An 18,772-nucleotide genomic window follows, 5' to 3' on the forward strand; every position below is an offset into this window, starting at 1 on the left:
TGGAGGCCAGGAGAGGGTGTTAGATCTCAAGGGGCTAGAATTACAGGAGGTTGTGAGTTGCCCCTAACATGGATGCTATGAACTGACCCCTCTGTTATCTATCTCAGCAAGTACTCTTAACTACTGAAACTTTTCTCCAGCCTCTTTTCACCTTTTTTTTAGATAAAATATTTATTGAACTGGCGCTTCCAGAGATCTGTCTCTGTTTCCCCAGAACTGTGATATAGATAGGTACACAGCAATAAGCCAAAATCAGAGATACATATAGCACTGTTTCCCTCCTGTATTCTTAAAAAGGCACCACAGTAAATGAGAATAGAAAGGGAATCAGTGGGAGTGGGGATAAGTGTGAGTAATGGAGGGGATATTATCAAAGTACTTTATATGTTTAAATATTTTCATAAGGCTTAGGATGTAGCTTTGTGGAACTGGGTGGGGGTGAGAATGGGGGCGAGCAACTGATGTTTTGGTAAGCAAAACTCAAATCAAGAGAAAATTGATTAAATAAAATTTTACTAAATTTTAAAAGAGGCTCTTTGAAAAACACCTTTAGGATTTATTTATTTATGAATGAATGACTGGTCATAGTGACTACAGGGATAACTTAGCAGTTAGGAGCACTGGCTGTTCTTCCAGAGAATGGGGTGTTGATTTCCAACACCCACATGGAGGCTCACGACCATATACAGCTCCAGTTCTAGAGAATCTAATGTCCTCTTCTGGCTTCCCAGGCATTGCATACACATGGTACACAGACATCCATATAAGCAAAATACCCATATATATAAATCTCTCTCTGTTTTTTTAAAAGCCTGTTCACTTTTATACTTTCTAACACTTGAGTCTTTGAGGTTGGAAGATATGTATCCAAAATAGCAAGCCATAGTATCATAATATATGTGGCCAAAAATAGCAATCCAGAAGTATATAAAGAACTTACAGAGGCAGGTGGATCTCTGTGAGTCCAAGGATAGCCTGGTCTAGACAGAGAAACCCTGTCCTGAAAAACCAGGGGGTAGGGGGAAGAACATATACAGCTCAGTAATACAATGTACAGTCAAACAAGCAAATACTGTAGTGAACTTGCAATAGTTATTTAAAGGATGTGAATAGTCAATAAGCACAAATAGTTTTCATTAAATATTTAATCACTAGAAGAAAATTAGGAATTAAATTCATAATGAGGGTGCTGGCTGGTTAAGAGCACTTGCTCTTGTAGAGGACCTAGGTTTGGCTCTAAGCATTTCAGTTCCAGAGAATCCAATACTCTTATGGCCTCCACAGGGACCCAGCACACAGGGCATTTACATACATGCAGGCAAAACATTCATGGGTAAAATTTTTAAAAATAATTAAAAAAACACAGCAGGCTAATTATATATATATATATATTATGTATATATAAATAAATAAAACATCACAACCAAAGCAAATTTTGCAAAAGAAAGCATTTAACTGGGGACTTGCTTACAGTTTCATCAGAGGTTTAGTCCGTTATCATGTTTAGGAGCATGGCAGCAGGAGGTAGGCATGGAGCTAGAGAGTAGCTGAGAGCTATATTCCGATTCTGGCCTACTGTCCAAGAGGCTCCTGGGCCTGCTTTTGGCTTTTGAAACCTCAAAGCCCACTCCTAGTGATAAACTTTCACTAATAAAGATACAAGTTTCAAACAGTGCCACTACGATACTATGGGGGTGGGGGTGGGGTCATTCTTACTCAAATCACCATAATATACCTTTTAGAAGAGCAAAAATTAAGACAGTAAAGGCTGTTAGCCAGGCATTGTAATGTACTCAGGAAGCAGAGGTAGGTGGGGCTCTCAGATTGAGGCCAGCCTGATGTACATAGAGAATTACATGCTCACCAGAGCTGCATAGCAAGAGTTTGCCTTAAAGAAAAACAAACAAACAAAGCCAACACTGGTAATTCTAGATGTTGCTAATGATTTGTAGTAGCTTGGAACTCTTAATAATATTCATGGAAATATATGAGAGTATGCCACTTAGGAATATATAGTTGAGCAGTTTCCAATAAAGTTAAAAGTGAATTTTTTATATGATCTAGCAGTTTTACTTCATTTAGAAGCAAAGGTTCATCAACATGTGAGTTGTAAATTACAGTACTTCCATGTAATGGTTTTCACTCAGCAGGAAATGAAGCCATGGAGGCAGCTTAGTGGGACAGTGCTTGCTTATTATTTATAAGTTACTGGATTTGAGGCAAGGCAATGGGATGTCTTTGTGAAGTCTCCTTACCAGTAGGATGTGCTTTTATGGTCACTTTGCCCTTTGACTGACTTCTGTTTCTAAAGTTGTTTGTTAAGGCAGGTAGGCAAATGATGCCTTATGATTCCTTGTGATTGACTTGTCTCTTATGATTGCAGATTCTCACAAACACAAAGATAAACACAAAGATCGAGAACACCGGCATAAGGAGCACAAGAAGGATAAGGATAAGGACCGGGAAAAGTCTAAGCATAGCAACAGGTAAGAATTGACCAACAGCGGGGAGGGTATAGGGAACTTTCGGGATAGCATTTGAAATGTAAATAAAGAAAATATCTAATAAAGATAAATAAATAATTAAAAAAGAATTGATCAATAGGGAGTTAGCATCCTTGGTGTCCATGGATAGGTATCAGCTTGAGGTGAGTAGCAAAGTAAGAGACTATATCTGTTGTAGTTACTGAAGAGACTCCTTTAAGAATTAATGCCTCACTTGGTAAGTTTAGATCTAGATGTACAGAGAAGCACAGTGAGTCTTCTTTCAATATGCATTTCTTTCTTTTTTTTTTTTTTTGGTTTTTCGAGACAGGGTTTCTCTGTGTAGTCCTGGCTGTCCTGAAACTCACTCTGTAGACCAGGCTGGCCTCGAACTCAGAAATCCGCCTGCCTCTGCCTCCCGAGTGCTAGGATTAAAGGCGTGTGCCACCACGCCCAGCAATGCCATTGTTTCTTAAAGCTATATTTATATTTAAAATTTATATTTTAAAACTGCTTTATTGGTTTGTCTTATTGTCAGCAGACAAGTTAAAGAGAAAATTCCTATCCTTTTTTAATAATTGTGTTTTGTTTTACCATTTTTTGAGACTTGTTTTCTTTTTATATCCTTGGCTGTCCTGGAGCTAGCTCTGTAGATTTGAGTGCTAGGATTAAAGGTGTGTGCCACCACCACCCAGCCAGTAATAAATTTTTTGAGTCATTAAAAAACTAGTTTAATTTTCTCTTAGGATATTTCTTCTCAAATTATGTGCTCCTCCTGTTTTTTCCCATCACATAGTCATTTCTTACAACTTAGTTTATGTTTTATTCTTAATATTGTTTTTTCCCATCTCGTAGTCATTTCTTACAACTTAGTTTATGTTTTATTCTTAATATTAATCTCAGCACTTGAGTCAAGTTTTGCTTTTTATGCACCCTTCTTCTCAATCTACATTTGTCTATCTAACACTACCAAAAGAGACTTGAGAGCAAAGAACACTGCCAACAATAAAGAAACCCATTTCATGATAATACAAAGGACATTAAAAATGTTTCTATAGTATCATCAGAGCCTCAAAATATGCACACACAGAAACTATTAGAATTTTGAAGAGAATTCATGATTGTAGTTAATGATTTTATTCTTTTGTTTTCAATAATTGTTATTCGTGCATGTAAGAAATTTCCAAGGCTAAGGGAGGGTTAAATAACAGAAAACAGTATCTGAGCATGGTTGACTAACACCTGTATGTAACCTTAGCATTCTGAGCCTGAGCACGGTGGATAACCAGAAGATTGAGGCCAGATCTAGGCTACATGGTGCAAGACACTAACTTACAGAAACAAACAAACAAACAAACAAACAAAAAAGTGTAGTGTTGCACAACTTGACTTAATTGACATTTACAGAATAGTGACACCAAAATCTTAGGACTGTGTTCAAGTAGGTGCTGAGATAACTCGTGCTTTTAGCTAGTCTCTCTTAAAATCATCCCTTTTACTTCTCCATGCTTTTGTGTGTGTGTGTGTGGTGTGTGTGTGTGTGTGTGCGCGCGCGCGCGTGCATGCATGTTTTCATTTCCTTCTAATGTGCATAGTGCTTATCTAGGAGGCTTTGGTTGCCTTCCTCTGCTGAATTTCCCTTGTCATTTGCCTTTACCTCACACTGTTAATTGAGCATTGTAAACTTCTTTTAAATTTCTTAGATACGACATGTTTCTGATAAACCACTAGGCCTTAAAATATGCTATGGCTATTGTAGAGTACTCTTACTCTTCACTCCTTATTCCCCTTCTCCTATTAGAGATTGAACGTAGGGCCTTAAATGCTAGTCAACAATACCACAATATCCCTGACCCTTTTTTAGATTGATAGAGATTGGGTCCCACCACCTTGCCCAGGCTTGTTGGTTCTTGTTCCATAGGCCCAGGCAGGCCTGGAAACTACTTCATCTTCCCAAGCACTACTGTACCTGGACTTTCTTGTTGCTTTCTTAATATTCTTTTAGTAATAACTTTCTAACTATGTCATATTACTAATTTCTGTGGTCTCCTGAATATATTATTTCCATAGTAATTACCAGGTTTGGCTGTTAGGAATAATACTGCTATGAACATTGATATTTGAACACACATTTGAAGTTCTGTTCTCAATTCCTTCAGGTGTGTACATCTAAGAGTGGAGGTATTGGACCATGTCAGTCGTTGCTTTCTTTTTCCTTTTGAGGTACTGGGGATTGGACTGAGGTGATTGAACATGGCCAACATTCTACAGCTGAGCTACATCTGTAACCCTTAACCCGTTTTACCCTGCTTGTTATGATGGCCTAGCTTATGTATAATGCAATAGAAAAACAAAGAGGTTTCGATTTGTTGGGTTTTTTTTAACTTATTTTTTCCTCTTTACCATGAAGAAGCTTTATCATCAGTAGTGATCAGAGACATGTTTTTACAGGTCTGATCAAGACATGCTGATTTTAATGTTATTAGGAATTTATTTTGAAAATATTTAAAAGAAAGATTAATATTTAAAACAAGCTTTTCCAAAATGATTTCATGTTCTCTTACATATTTCACCAACCACAATTTATGATTATAATGAGCGAGAGGGACAGCATAAAGCAAAAGTGTATCTAAGGACCTAGGGACTAGTTTCTTGTACTGTTTTACTGAAATCTTTTCTTAAAACTGGTATTTTATTGTCAGAACTATTACAATAATTCAATAGCCTCTGTCTTGGGCGTCCTGGCCTGTCCACTAATGTGTTCTATGACTTTCACTAGGTCACCCAAAACCCTTTTTCTCCAGTGCTTCACAGGAGGGCCCAGGAGTCAATAAATGTAAAGATCTTATGAAGTGCTCTACAAATGTGAAAATATATTTTGTCCATTTTTCATAATTACAGTTTTGAGTGAGTAAGCACACACAGATTTAGGCAGCTTTTTGTTATGCTTTGCTTTTTGACAGTGTCTAAAAATGTCTTAAATGCCAGCTTATGTTACTTCCTTTTTCTTTGGATTCCAAGTCTCTCAAACTTGTCACGAAAAGCACTAATCACATTAAATTCTAACTTTAGGAAAACTTCATCCCCGACTGTCTACTATTTGGCATCTGACGTTGCATGGTTTACACTAATCAAATGAAATAATTACTTATATATTTTTAATTAGATTTATCTTATGGGTATTTTTTATGTATGTGTACCTTCATGTATGTATGTGTACCACATGTATGCCTGGTACCCTCAAAGATCAGAAGAGGACATCAAGTACCCTGGAATTGGAGTCATGTGGATGGTTTTGAACCACTATGTGGATGCTAGGAACTGAACCCAGGCCCTCTGCAAGAGCAGCAAGTACTCAGCTTTGCCATCTCCATAGTCCTCATTTTTTGATAATGTAGCTATAGTTATATGTTGGTGACTTACATGAATTTGGCATAAGTTTTAGTCATTTGGAAAGAGGGAACCTCAATTGGGAAACTGAAAAACTGCTTCCCTAAGATCGGCCTATAGGCCATTCGTGGTGGTACACACCTTTAATCCCAGTACTTGGGAGGCAGAGGCAGGTGGATTTCTGAGTTCGAGGCCAGCCTGGTCTACAAAGTGAGTTCCAGGACAGCCAGAGCTACACAGAAAAACCCTGTCTCAACCCCCCCCCCCCCCCAAAAAAAAGATCGGCCTATAGGCAAGAGGTGGGGGGGGGGGTTGTTCTAGATTAATGGTTGATGTTAGAAGGCTCAATCTACTGTGGCTGAGGTGGTAGTTGTATAAGAAGGCTGGCTGGGCGACCCATGCAGAGTAAGCCAGTAAGCAGCATTCCTTTATGGCTTCATGGCTTCTGCCTTCAGTGCGATGTGACCCGGGACATGTAAGCCAAATAAACCATTTTCTCCCCAAGTTCCTTTTGATCAGTGTTTTATCAGAACAATAGAAAGTAGTAATATTTTACAGATCAGATATTTAAAAATACACTTTGAAATAAAAGGACTGTTTTTCTAGGTCTCAAGGCATTACTGGGCTTGTAGTGTGACCAGGTAGCTCTCTTAATCATTCTTAATCAGATTTTCTTTAATTTGTAATATTGAAAAGCACTATAAAACAAAAGGTCAAGTTCTGCCACTCACAAACTGTATCCTAATCTAAGCATCTTACCTTTTTTGCCTCCTTTTCATTTTTGATTGATTTCCTGCTAAGTAATTTAGATAATGATGGTGATGATGACAATTATAACAAAACCTAATAAAAGATCATGTAGATAAATTGCAACTGTCAGTTTTTGTAGTGGAATCTAACTCAGTAGTTAATTATTGATAAATCTGATTTGGAACTAGGACTTTTTAGTTATTTCTAGCTTTATAGTTGAGTACTATCATTGCTTTTAAGATTTCATGGTGGAGGCAACCTTTTTGTTTGTTTTTGCAGATGTTGGTTATCAAACTTGTTGATTCTGGCTCTTTTTTTTTAAAAAAAAAATCTTTTTATTCATTTAATGTATATGAGTACACTGTTGCAATCTTCAGACACACCAGAAGAGAGCATCAGATACTATTACAGATGGTTGTGAGCCATCATGTGATTGCTGGGATTTGAACTCAGGACCTCTGAAAGAGCAGTCAGTGCTCTTAACTACTGAGCCATCTCTCCAGCCCCCAACCTTTTTGTTTTTTTAAGACCGGGTTTCTCTGTGTAGCTCTGGCTGTTCTAAAACTAGTTCTATAGGCCAGGCTGACCAGCAACTCAGATACCCTCCTGTTTCTGCCTCTCAAGTGCTGGGATTGAAGACATATATCACCACACCCAGCTCATGGAGACAACATATGAAGCTAGCCACTGAAAATAGTTACGATCACAGAAGGATGAAAGGATAATGGCTAAAAAAAGAGGTATCTGGTGGGTACAGTGGTACTTGACTTGGGAGGTTATGGCAGAAGGGTGACCAAGTTCCAAGCCAAACTGAGCTATAACTGTCTCAAATATAATTAAAGGAGCCTTTCAGATGATAAGAAAAGCATGAAGAGGTTAAGGAATGTAGCTCCGTGTTAGTGTGTACCCCGTAGAATATACAAGCCCTATGTTTTATTCCCAATATCACAAGAAACAAAACATACACAAGACATGTTACTGTTGTAGCATGCATTTTGTTTCAGAATGGATCCAATTAAGTGGATACTTTAGTTACAAAGTGTAGGACAGAAATGAGGTCTAAAATGTTGTCTTGAGATAAACTACTGCTGAAAACTGTTTTAATTCAAGAAATTGCTTTAATTTAAAGAAGAGCTTTAGTTTTTAAAGGGAGGAAGAAGCTACTGGAAACAGTTCAGAAAGGGGAATTTATAATACAGAAATGGTTCTTGTTTTGGACAATTGGGCAGCTTTTTATAATAAGATAGGTAGCCACAAAAGGCTGAGCTGTAAACCAGAATATAACGTATAAATTAGAACTTCGAGAAGGAATAGAGGTTTAGAAAGTGCACTGGTTTGGGCATCTTTGGAAACATCCTTTTTTTTTTTTTTTTTGGAAACATCCTTTTATCTTTTCCAGTCCGCAAACGAAGGAATAAGTTATTCTATTTGACTTTTCTGTAATTGCACACAATTTTCCTTCCTGGGCACAAGATGCAATGATTTTTTTTCAGACAGCAAGTTCAAACTAACCTAATAGAAAATTCCTCGTGATAAACACTAAATGAGTTTTGTTTGTTTATTTGTCTTGAAATAGTTACCCAGGCTGGATTTAATTAAGATCTTATGGATTATACTTATGAATGTAAGTTTAAAATGTTATGACTTTCTGAGCACCCTTAGGAAATACAACCCTGGGACTTAATTCATCTCTCTGACTTCTATATTCAAAATACATACATTCTTATCCGTTTGTCAATCATAATTGAAAGTTGTGTTCAATTTACCTTTATTTAATGCCTTCAGAGTGAGAGTGTGGTGATTCAGCAATTGGGATATACCAAAAAGCGGGCAGTAAGGTGTTTCTTGTAAGTGGAAAGCAAAAGTTCTCAAAGAAGAGCGTGAATGGTTGTGTTGAACTCCAGAAAATGATGGCTGTGTATTAATTCCTTATACCCAATTTATAGGCCAAAATTTATAGTAGATATGTTTGTATAAGGAAATCAACCCCCACCCGGACCTCCACCCCAACCCTGCCCTTGTATATAGAGTTGGGTACTATCTGGTGTCAGGAATTCACTACATCCAAGGTGGGCAAGTGTCCTTGTGATTTTGCTTAGTAGCCTAATGATGATGGACATTCAGCAGCCGCTATGCTTTAGAGCCTTTTGAAAACTAGCTGCTGTACTATTGTCTGGGAGACAACTTAAAGTTACCCGGAATTCTTTTATTTAAAGCATTTAAGCTTTATTTTGATGCCTGCTTTCCTTGTAAACACATTAATTTCTTTCCTTCTGTATTGTTAAAGCCTACTCATTCTCTTATAGGAGTGCCTGAGATGCCATTGTCTGTCACCCTGTCTGCTGCTTTGCATAGTTGGCAAATATTAGTGGCTAAGTTCTCTTCTCAGAAGATGAGCAGATTCTACCTAATAGTGTTTGGTTTTTGTTTGCTTTGTTTGGGAAGAATAGAATAGAATAGAAGTAATAGAATGGTTAATTTCATGACTGGAGACAAACTGCCTGAGTTGAACTCCTCATTTTCCCTGGACAAGTTACTTAAGCATTCTGTGCTTTTAATTTCCAGATGTGCAAAGTTTAGATACCAGTATTCATTTCAGGGTTTTGTTGTAGCAAGATGTGTATAATATTAGGTGGTAATATCGTTGCTATTTGCTAAATACTTTAATTGACCATAAAGTAAACTTTAAATTTTGATGGCTTCCCATAGCCAACATCTAGCCTTCCTGAGTATCAGACTCTGAGTTTTGCAGGAGTACTACTACTCTCTATATTTTTTTTCTAAAGATTAATTACTTTTCTAGTGCAAAAGAGGAATGCTTTATTTTCCCATTTTACTGCCATCCCTCACTTGTCCTTTCTCATGCCTTCCTTCTGCTTAAGGTCTTTAAAGAAACCCTGCCATTTTTTTCTTTAGTTTGTTTAGCTTCTATGAGAATCATAGACCAGAAGTTTCATAATTGTCACCTAAGAAATAGCATGGCTATTTTCTCCCACCATCTTTATCATTAGTTTCTTCTCCTCCTCCTCTTCCTCTAACTCTTCCTCCTCTTCCTCTTCTTCCTCCCCCCTCCCTTCTTCATGATCATCATCATTAAAATTCAGTTGTTTGAAGTATAAGTCAAGCATGCACATTATGAAAAAAAGGTTTTAAGAATTTTTATTATCCTTCTTTTAAAAATTATTCTTAGAGATTTTGAAGACATCATTATCTATCACCTCTTTGTCTTTCTTTCTGCGCTCTCTTCTGAAGTGACCCTGAGATTTTAAAGGAGGGGGGTGCGTGTGTTGCGTGTATTCCATTTAGGGCTATGGATATTGTCTATTTACTTTCTTAAACATGACTTGCTTATTCAACCGGTGTGGTACAGTCTTACAGAGAAACATGAGTATTGAATCAAGGAGTCAACCTCTGTTCATAGCCATTCATTAGGATTTTTTTTTCTTTCAGAGTGCCTCATATCTGTGGTGTTAATTTTATATTTCATCCAAAAGTGTAACCATTACAGAATATCCATGTAGGTCCTGAGCACTATGTTTTTCAAGTTCCTTCCTATGCTTGTTCCTAAGCATTTCTTTTATGTATTTAATTTCTAGAAGTCTTTTCATTGGTAAAGTTGGCCACTCTCTAGCCTCTGTTGTAGCCTTTGGTTGTTAAAACTAGCTTTGTGACTTTGACATACTGTCTATTGCTGAAAAAGTGGCAAGATCTCCTGCCCAGGTGGTGCATGCCTTTAATCCCAGCCAGCACAAAGGAGGCAGAAGTAGGTGGATGCCTGACTTTGATATCAGCCTGGTTTACATAGTGAGTTTCAGGACAGCAGAGTTATGGGGAGAAACCCTGTCTTAATACCCAACTGTAAATTATCTGAGTTTAACTAGTTCAAAATACAAACCTAGTTTATGATATTCCAAACAGATGGGTATAAAGGAGACTTAGTCTGTTTAAAAAATAAGGTTGACATTTCATCCGTTTTACTGTTATTGGTACACAAGAGGATTAATACTCCAGGAGGATCTTTGAGTTTTCTACATAGATTCTCATTAGGCTCCCTCTTCAGAGGAAGTAACAATTTGTGTGTTTTGTTTTATTACCCTAGAGTAGTCTTGATATACCATTACTACTTACTGATTCTTTTAGTTTGGTGTTCTAATGAATAACAAAACTGAAATCTAGAGACTCAGGTTTGCATCCTCTGATTGCCAAAAGGTCATTTTTCCACTAAGGCAGATTAGTTTTCTAATAATTTTCATTAAGAAAGAGAATTGAGAAGAGTAGTGTAATAACTAAAGGAAGACAGAGCCTGAAGCACTCTAATTAGCCATTTATATTTTCATAAGAAGTAATCACAAAGGTTTGATCTTTTCAAGTATTTAGAAAATACCTACTTGGTGGCAAGATATGTCAAATCTTAGACTTAAGTACAACACCATTTATATCTGAGGTTGAAGAGGTGGTTCAGCAGTTTAGAGTACTTACTACTTTTCAAGAGTACCCCATTACAGTCACTTGCACCCACATGCCAGCTCACAGCTTACTCTAGTCCCAGGGGATCTGACACCCTCTGTCTTCCTCAAATACCAGGTGTGCATGTGGTACAGACATACATGCAGGCAAAACACCCACATACAATAAACAAATATTTTTAAAAACGATTTAAGTGGAAATGTAATAACAATGTACAGGTTTTCTAAACTTCTAAATGGAAATACTAAGTTTAATCCTAGCATTGTCCTCTATAACAGAATTTGCATTAGTTTTTTGTCTTGTTTTTTTGAGACAGGGTTTCTCTGTATAGCCGTGGCTGTACTGGAACTCACTCTGTAGACCAGGCTGGCCTTGAACTTAGAAATCTGCCTCTGCCTCTGCCTCTGCCTCCTCTGCCTCCTCTGCCTCATGCTGGGATTAAAGGCGTATGCCACCACTGCCTCCTTCCTTCCTTCCTTCCTTCCTTCCTTTCTTTCTTTCTTTCTGATTTATTTATTAATTTTATTTATGTGATGAGTACACTGTAACTGTCTTCAGACACACCGAAGAGAGCAGCATCAGATCTCATTACAGATGGTTGTGAGCCACCATGTGGTTGCTGGGAATTGAGCTCAGGACCTCTGGAAGAGCAGTCAGTGTGCATCAGTTTTTTAAGTGACCATTTCTTCTGTATATACATTTGTCTAAAAGAAAATAAAACCTCTTAGAATTATTACAGAATTGAGTAAAATAAGGGTTGTAAGACCAAGTACAGCCAGTCAGGTGTGGCTTACACCTTTAATCTCCCAACAGGGGCCAGCAGGTCCCTGTGAGTTTAAGAACAGCCTGGTCTACATAGTGAGTTATAGGCTAGCCAGGCTGCATATTAAGACCCAATCTCAAAGACAAGCCAAAAACCCAAAGCACACACACCATGCACACATGCTACACACACTAGTCTGTACATAATACTTTCTCAACATCAAAAAACAAGTGCAATGCTGTAAGGATGTTGTAAGGAGAAGATGTGTTCATCATCAAAATGCCTGCGATTGTTTCTGGAGTTTATTTTTATGTAAAATTTGTGTAGGAGACTAAGGGTTTTTGTTGTTGTTGTTGTTGTTATAGGTTTCTATAACTATTACTATAGTACCTTTATAATAGAAGCTAAACATGGTAATATCAAAACCATGCATATTATCATGTGTATGATATATAGTGAGTCTAGTTTTAGTCTTTGCACTATATAAAGGATTTTTTTATACTGATAGAAACACATCATGAAAACACAATGAGTGGAATGATGTACTGTTGGTAAAATGTGGTCTCTGTGTGTGCCATTAGCATTCTGTGTGCCATTCAGCCTTAATGAGTGGAAGGTTTGCTGTGGAAACTTGCCCTTTAATGTATAGCTCATATAAGTAACAGCTAACGAGTGCTGGAGGAGAATGGAAATGAGGGAGTATGTAAACAATGCAAAGTGGGCCCTCCTTCCCTCCCATCTGTGATAGTGCTGGAATCCTCCTAAACCTGTAGTCCTGTATCTGCTAGTCTTTACCTTCTGGTTAATTTTCTAAGAATTTGTTTTTTTGAGGCAGGGTTTCTCTGTGTGGCCCTTGGCTGTCCTAGAACTAACTCTGTAGACCCGGCTGGCCTCGAACTCACATTTGCCTGCCTCTGCCCACCAAGTGTTGGGATCAAAGGTGTGCACTACCACTGCTCAGCTTCAGTTTGTGTTTATAACCCAGATGCCTGTCTTAGTTATGGCTACTTTTGTGCATAGAAGTGAGTGTAACAGTAGGCGATTTGATATGTATTCTGTTGCTTGGCTTAATTAAATGCCATTGCTTTTTGTCTTGTTTTTAATCTTCTTTATAGACAAACACCTTTTTTAGGAAAGTGTTTAAAGGAAAATTCTTGGGTCTCTTGAGATCATTGCCAGTGAGGCCAGCTTTTTCTGCTCTGAGTCAAACAAGTGGCAAATGAGCTGTGACAAATCTTATAGTCCTGACTGTTTCTATTGTTTGGGCTTACAGTTAGCAATTCTGCACCTGTGATGAACCCCTAATTCAGACCACTTGAGCTTGAGTTCTGTTTTGCTTAGCTGTGGAATAATCCAGCAGGGAGCAGGTGCCTTAACACCAAAGAAAATGACTATCCACATTGTTCTGCAACATGTGGTTTTTGCTGCTAGTCTCTTGTCTTTATCTACATTTACAGTCAAAGGTATTTTGTATAGTCTTGTTGGGATCTGTCAGTAGTATTCTGGATGTGTACTTAAAATAACAAATATTCCTTAATAGTTATCTTATTTCATATAACACAGTTTCCTCTCTGGTTAATCATTTAGATTGCATCCATTTTCTCATTTTCTTTTTCCCTTTGGATACTATAGTAAGTACCAAAATAAACATCTTCCCTAAGAGACATTTCTAGAAGATCTTATATGAACATGTATGATCATTTTAATGACTCTTGCCTTGTGATGTAATATCTTGCTTTCCAAAATAGAAAAATGTACTTTTACGGGGCTACTAATATGACACATACCTCTTTCAAATAAGACTTAGAAATATGATGAACATAGACCTTGTCCTTGCTTTCAGGTGGGTCTTATTGTGAGGAAGAGGCCTGCAGGATCTACAAACTTCATCTGTTTCTTCGTAGTTAGTGAGAAAGCTTTTAGTGTGTTGGGCCATTCAGTTTACAATGTTTTGTCCTGAGTCTGGCACAGTCAACAAATACTTTTTTGGGTAATTTGGATTGAGTCCTCTTACAGCAGTTGTGACTGTTGGAGATAGACCTTTCAACTGTATATTTTATTGTTAGAAAGTTACAGAAATAAGACTAAACCTACTGTATATTCTACTACCTTTTAAAATGCTTGCAGAGCTTACATTATGTAGTGCTTTAGAGTTTATCCACCTGCTTCAGTAAGACCTAATCTGAAAGCTTAACTTGTCTTTTTTTTTTTTTTTAAATCTTTCTTTTGATATGCAGGGCAAAATCCTGGCTATACTTTCTCTAACACTGAGCTTCTCACTTGTTCTCTGAGACAACTTCCCCAGTGCCCCCTTCTGCCATGTAGTTGCTTGTTTGCCAAGTAGCTATTTGCAGACCTCCATTGCTGAACATGCCAGCCTAATTCAGCAGCATAGATTTTTTTTTTTCTTGGTCTTCCTCTTTTCTCTTTCTTTTCCTCTGGGAGGTACTGAGATTTCCACCTGTGTGCCCTGAACTTCCTTCTGAATCTCTTAAGTTTTTTTGTTAATGAGAGTGGGAACTCCGAATTTCCATGTAATAATTAGTCAACTATGAAGGCATCCTAAAGAAGCTCTTGTTAGGATAGGAAACAGGTGACCATGTTCAGGATTCTAGCAACTTTATTTTTAAGGGACTTGATTGATTGCTGAATCAACAGACACATAAAGGGCCACCATCCCCCAGGTCTCATTTGTTCCATGATAACCTCATTATGGGTCATGAAGCAAGGTTATGCCATGGAATCGTTTATATTTCCAGTTGTTCATGTGTTCCTAACACAGCAGTGCAGTTATACACTGGGTACATGTCTTTGTCTCTCCTGGATCACCATGGGCTCCTGTCCCAGCAGCAACTTGTACCTAGGAGCTGAAGGGAGATCAATACAAACTCCTTATGACTTTTAGTGCTTTCTGGTTACACTCGGTGAATTTAACCCAGGAGGTCCCCTCTGATACAGCTAGCAGTCTTTGAACCTTTTTTCAGGACTGTGTAAGCATTATAAGTTTTCATGGTGTATGGCTTTTGAGTTGATTTTGTTGTTCTTACTCTAGGCTAACTTTTTATGTCTTATTTTTAACAGTGAACATAAAGATTCTGAAAAGAAACACAAAGAGAAAGAGAAAACCAAACACAAAGATGGCAGCTCAGAAAAACATAAAGACAAACATAAAGACAGAGACAAGGAAAGACGAAAGGAGGAAAAGGTACAGAACTTTGCCTTAAGGGGAAACAAGAGTTAAGATGTACTTTTATTTTGAATACTTTAGAAGTGGTAATGAAAGTAACTTTGTTATATCTACCCTTGACCCTGTAGCAGACTTCAAAATTAGCAGGTAGTGCTATAGCAAAAACTACAACTAAACACTGGCTTCCTTGCAATGTACTCATTAAACTCCTCACTCCCCAAACAAAAAAGATTTTAGATTCAATCTGTCTGAAGCTATGATAACCAAATTATTTAACACCATGTCTTTAACAATGCAATAAGTATGTTTATTTTATACTACAGTGTGCCTATAATGTTTCTGGAAACATCTTTTCTGTTTTAGGGAAAGTTTTGTTTTTGGAAAACCTAAAGCTTTATTGGGTCTCCTCTGATTGAAGATTCTGGGGCTGTGTCTATACTTAGTTGATAGACTGACTAAGTTTGACTAGCATGAAGGAAGTCTTATGATTTCCAGCACTACTACCAACAGTTGTGTTTGTGTGTGCCTGTTATTCTAGCACTTGGGAGGTGGGGAGATAGGGCGAGTAGAAACTTAAGGTCATCTTGGGCTACAGAGTGAGTTCAAGGTGATCCCCAATCTGGGATGTATACTCTGTCTCATGAAAGAAAGAGGATACTTGAATGAAAAACTCGGACACTGGGGAGTAAAGACTGTTGAACAAGATATCCTTGTTTATTCCTGACTTACAGTCCCTGTCTTTTCTATGAGGTAGCCAATGCACTGATCACTTTGTGACTTTTCAGAGACCCTGTAGATAAGGAGTTGAGGGCCATCCTTTTGTGTGTATGTGTCAAGGTTTTTCAATGCATTGTTTTTTTGTTTTGTTTTGTTTTTTTGTTTTTGTTTTTTAAAGTGAAAAAGAAATTTGTAGGTGGGCAATCATACACTAGAGAGGGCAGGAAATAGACTAGTCTATTTTATGGTACCCTCACCCCACTGTGAGGCTCGCAGCAAATTTTTGAGTAGTGGATATATTTATTGGGGAGATGAAATCTACTGTTATTTTAAGATTAAAAAGTTGCTGTTTTGAGGAAGAACTTTCTCGATTAATTTCACCAGAATTGTCAAAAAACAGCCCTGGGAAAATGTCTTTAGTTGACCCACTTCAGTTTTGCTAACAAGAAGAGTCAGTCCAGGATCAAGATGCTCCAAAATAGCCTGGCATGATCTTGCCATTCCCGAACACTCAATGACTGTGGTTATCAGCACAGGACACGAGCAGTATTGAGCCTGTCAGCATTCTGTCTTGGAGAAGGGTAGATGAGGTCTCTTCCTTGAAGACTACCATCCATTAATGGTTATTAGAGGAAGTTGAGACATTTTCTCAGGTGGTATAGTCACTGTTAAGGTGCCTATCTACACTCCTATAAGCAATTCTGATTCAACTCAGTGGGACATCCAAAAAGCAGGAAGAAAAGACAAGTCATGGCTGGGAAGGGGATCATTAGGAACGGGGAGTGAGTAGATCCGAGTACCTCATATACTTGCATATACCATAATGAAACCTGCTTTATGTATAATTAGTGTATGCTAACAAATTTAAAATCTCCCAAATTGATGGTAATCTTCTTGAATAAGAGTTTTTTGTCTTGTTTTAGTATTAAAAACTTTCAAAGTACTTACTGAGAGGCTGTGGTTTTACCTTGCAGATTAGAGCTGCTGGGGATGCAAAAATAAAGAAGGAAAAGGAAAATGGCTTCTCTAGGTAAGACCTTTTGCTACAGCAGCTTTTTTTGGGAGGGGGGTGTGTGACTCTGCATGGTGGTGTCTAAGCTTTTCCAACATGAACTGAACTAGCCACCTTGACAATTCAAAAAAAGTCAGTATTAAGAGCACTTGACCTAGGCAAACTTTGGTTTTTTAATAGTTCTAGTTAGTGAGACTGAACAGCATTTATCCAGAAATCTACCAGAAATGGAGAAGGCTATCAGAATGAGGTTTTTTTTTGGTTTTTCGAGACAGGGTTTCTCTGGCTGTCCTGGAACTCACTTTGTAGACCAGGCTGGCCTCGAACTCAGAAATCCGCCTGCCTCTGCCTCCCGAGTGCTGGGATTAAAGGTGTGTGCCACCACGCCCGGCCAGAATGAGATTTTAAAAGTTGAGGTATATACATACCACAAAATTTGCTATGCTAGCATATATATAGCTTATGGGCTTTTATGGTATTTACCTCACTATTTCCCAATATTTCAAGAGAAACTCCTTGGTAGTAATTATGGAATTTCTTAGTCTTAAATTAATTCCTCCTTTGTAATATAAGACATACGTAAACCCTTATTGGACTTAATTTTTTAATATAGTGTATATTACCTATAGGCTGTTTTTACACTCTGCAGTCCATCTGTTCTGTTTTCCTCATTTTCAGTTCCCTAAAGTAAGTGCTCAAGTCCACTCTAGATTGAGAAGACCATTTAAGATCACATTGTATATTCTGATGTCTTCCATGGAACCACGGAATGGATTTGTTAAGACTTGTTGAAAGCATTTGCCTTATTGACTGTAACAGAGTTTTAAGAGCTTTGCTTTCTTGAGACTTTGTATCCAGGTCCTTTAGAAAAAGAGAAGCAGGTGCCTTTTATAGGGATATTTTACAAATGGTGTAAGAAAGCAGAATAATAAAGTTGAGTAAGCATTCTACAAAGTACCCTAGGAATTCTGTTAAACAATAAAATGAGGCTCACGATGTCTATTCTTTGCCAAGAGATCCTGCAAGATATGAATAGATTATTTGAACTTTCGTCATGAATTCACTTAATGACTTGGGGGATTAGAAGGACAGGCGTGTGTGCTTTGCCCCCGATTGTCGTTGCTGGCCTGCTTGTCAGCAGTGAGTCCTGTAGAGAATCCAGATGCTTCACTTGAACTTCATCTTCGAAGTGTGGTAACTCACTATTTGCTTTCACACACGACACTTAGGATGGGGCATTAACTTTGAACCATTGGATGTTGTAGTGTCTTCTTTGGATCTCCAGGGCTTTGTAATTGAAGGCGAAACAGCTGTAGAAGTGGCATTTAGGAATTGGGGAAAATGTGCTGGAATAAGAAGAGCTAATCTTTTTAAACCTTCAGATTTTGTTGCAAGCAAACTGGTTTTAATGCTTTTAGAAAGAAAGGAGAATACATTATCTATACTTCATGCTGTGAATATATTTTACTGTTGAGACTAGATACTTACACTTCAGATCCACCACTTCATGAATGGCAGCTTTATTTTGGGAGGCCATTTTCTTTACTGAGTTAAGTCAGTGAGGTCTAATTTGAAGAGATGTAACAAGCCAACCTAGGAAAGAACATTCCAAGGTTTCTGAGTGTTTGTCCGTGTCACCGGCAATTCTCCTTCCCCTTCCCCTTCCCCCATCATCATCATCACTACCACCACCTCCTCCTCCTCCACCACCACCACTACCACCATCACCATATCACTATAAGATAGCTGACATACACGCTCCCCTATCTCATTATTAGTAAATGGCAGAGTCTTCTGAAGTTCAGAGTGGCTTGAACCATTACATAAACCAAGACGAACCTCCACTCCTGCTCCTCCTCCTTAATTGTTGGAAGTGTTGAAATTACAGACGTGTGTACCCAACTTAATTTAAAAAAGAAAAAATTAGATATTTAAATTTTACGTGTATGAGTAAATGTTTTGCTCATATGTATCTGTGCTTGCCTATTTCCATGGAGGTAAAA

The 18,772-nt window shown here is 37.9% G+C and overlaps 1 protein-coding gene across 1 annotated transcript in view; it reads left to right on the forward strand.

Annotated features, from left to right (window-relative positions):
• Positions 1–18,772, forward strand: part of Top1 (topoisomerase (DNA) I) — a 76,868-nt gene that overhangs the window by 21,820 nt on the left and 36,276 nt on the right. Inside the window, exons 3-5 of the mRNA NM_009408.2 lie at positions 2,384–2,486; positions 14,935–15,058; positions 16,732–16,787. Of these exons, the coding sequence (NP_033434.2) occupies positions 2,384–2,486; positions 14,935–15,058; positions 16,732–16,787 (283 nt within the window). The remainder of the gene's footprint in view (positions 1–2,383; positions 2,487–14,934; positions 15,059–16,731; positions 16,788–18,772) is intronic.

This window comes from Mus musculus, chromosome 2 (genome assembly GCF_000001635.26).
Source record: "Mus musculus strain C57BL/6J chromosome 2, GRCm38.p6 C57BL/6J".
Lineage (NCBI taxonomy): Eukaryota > Metazoa > Chordata > Mammalia > Rodentia > Muridae > Mus > Mus musculus.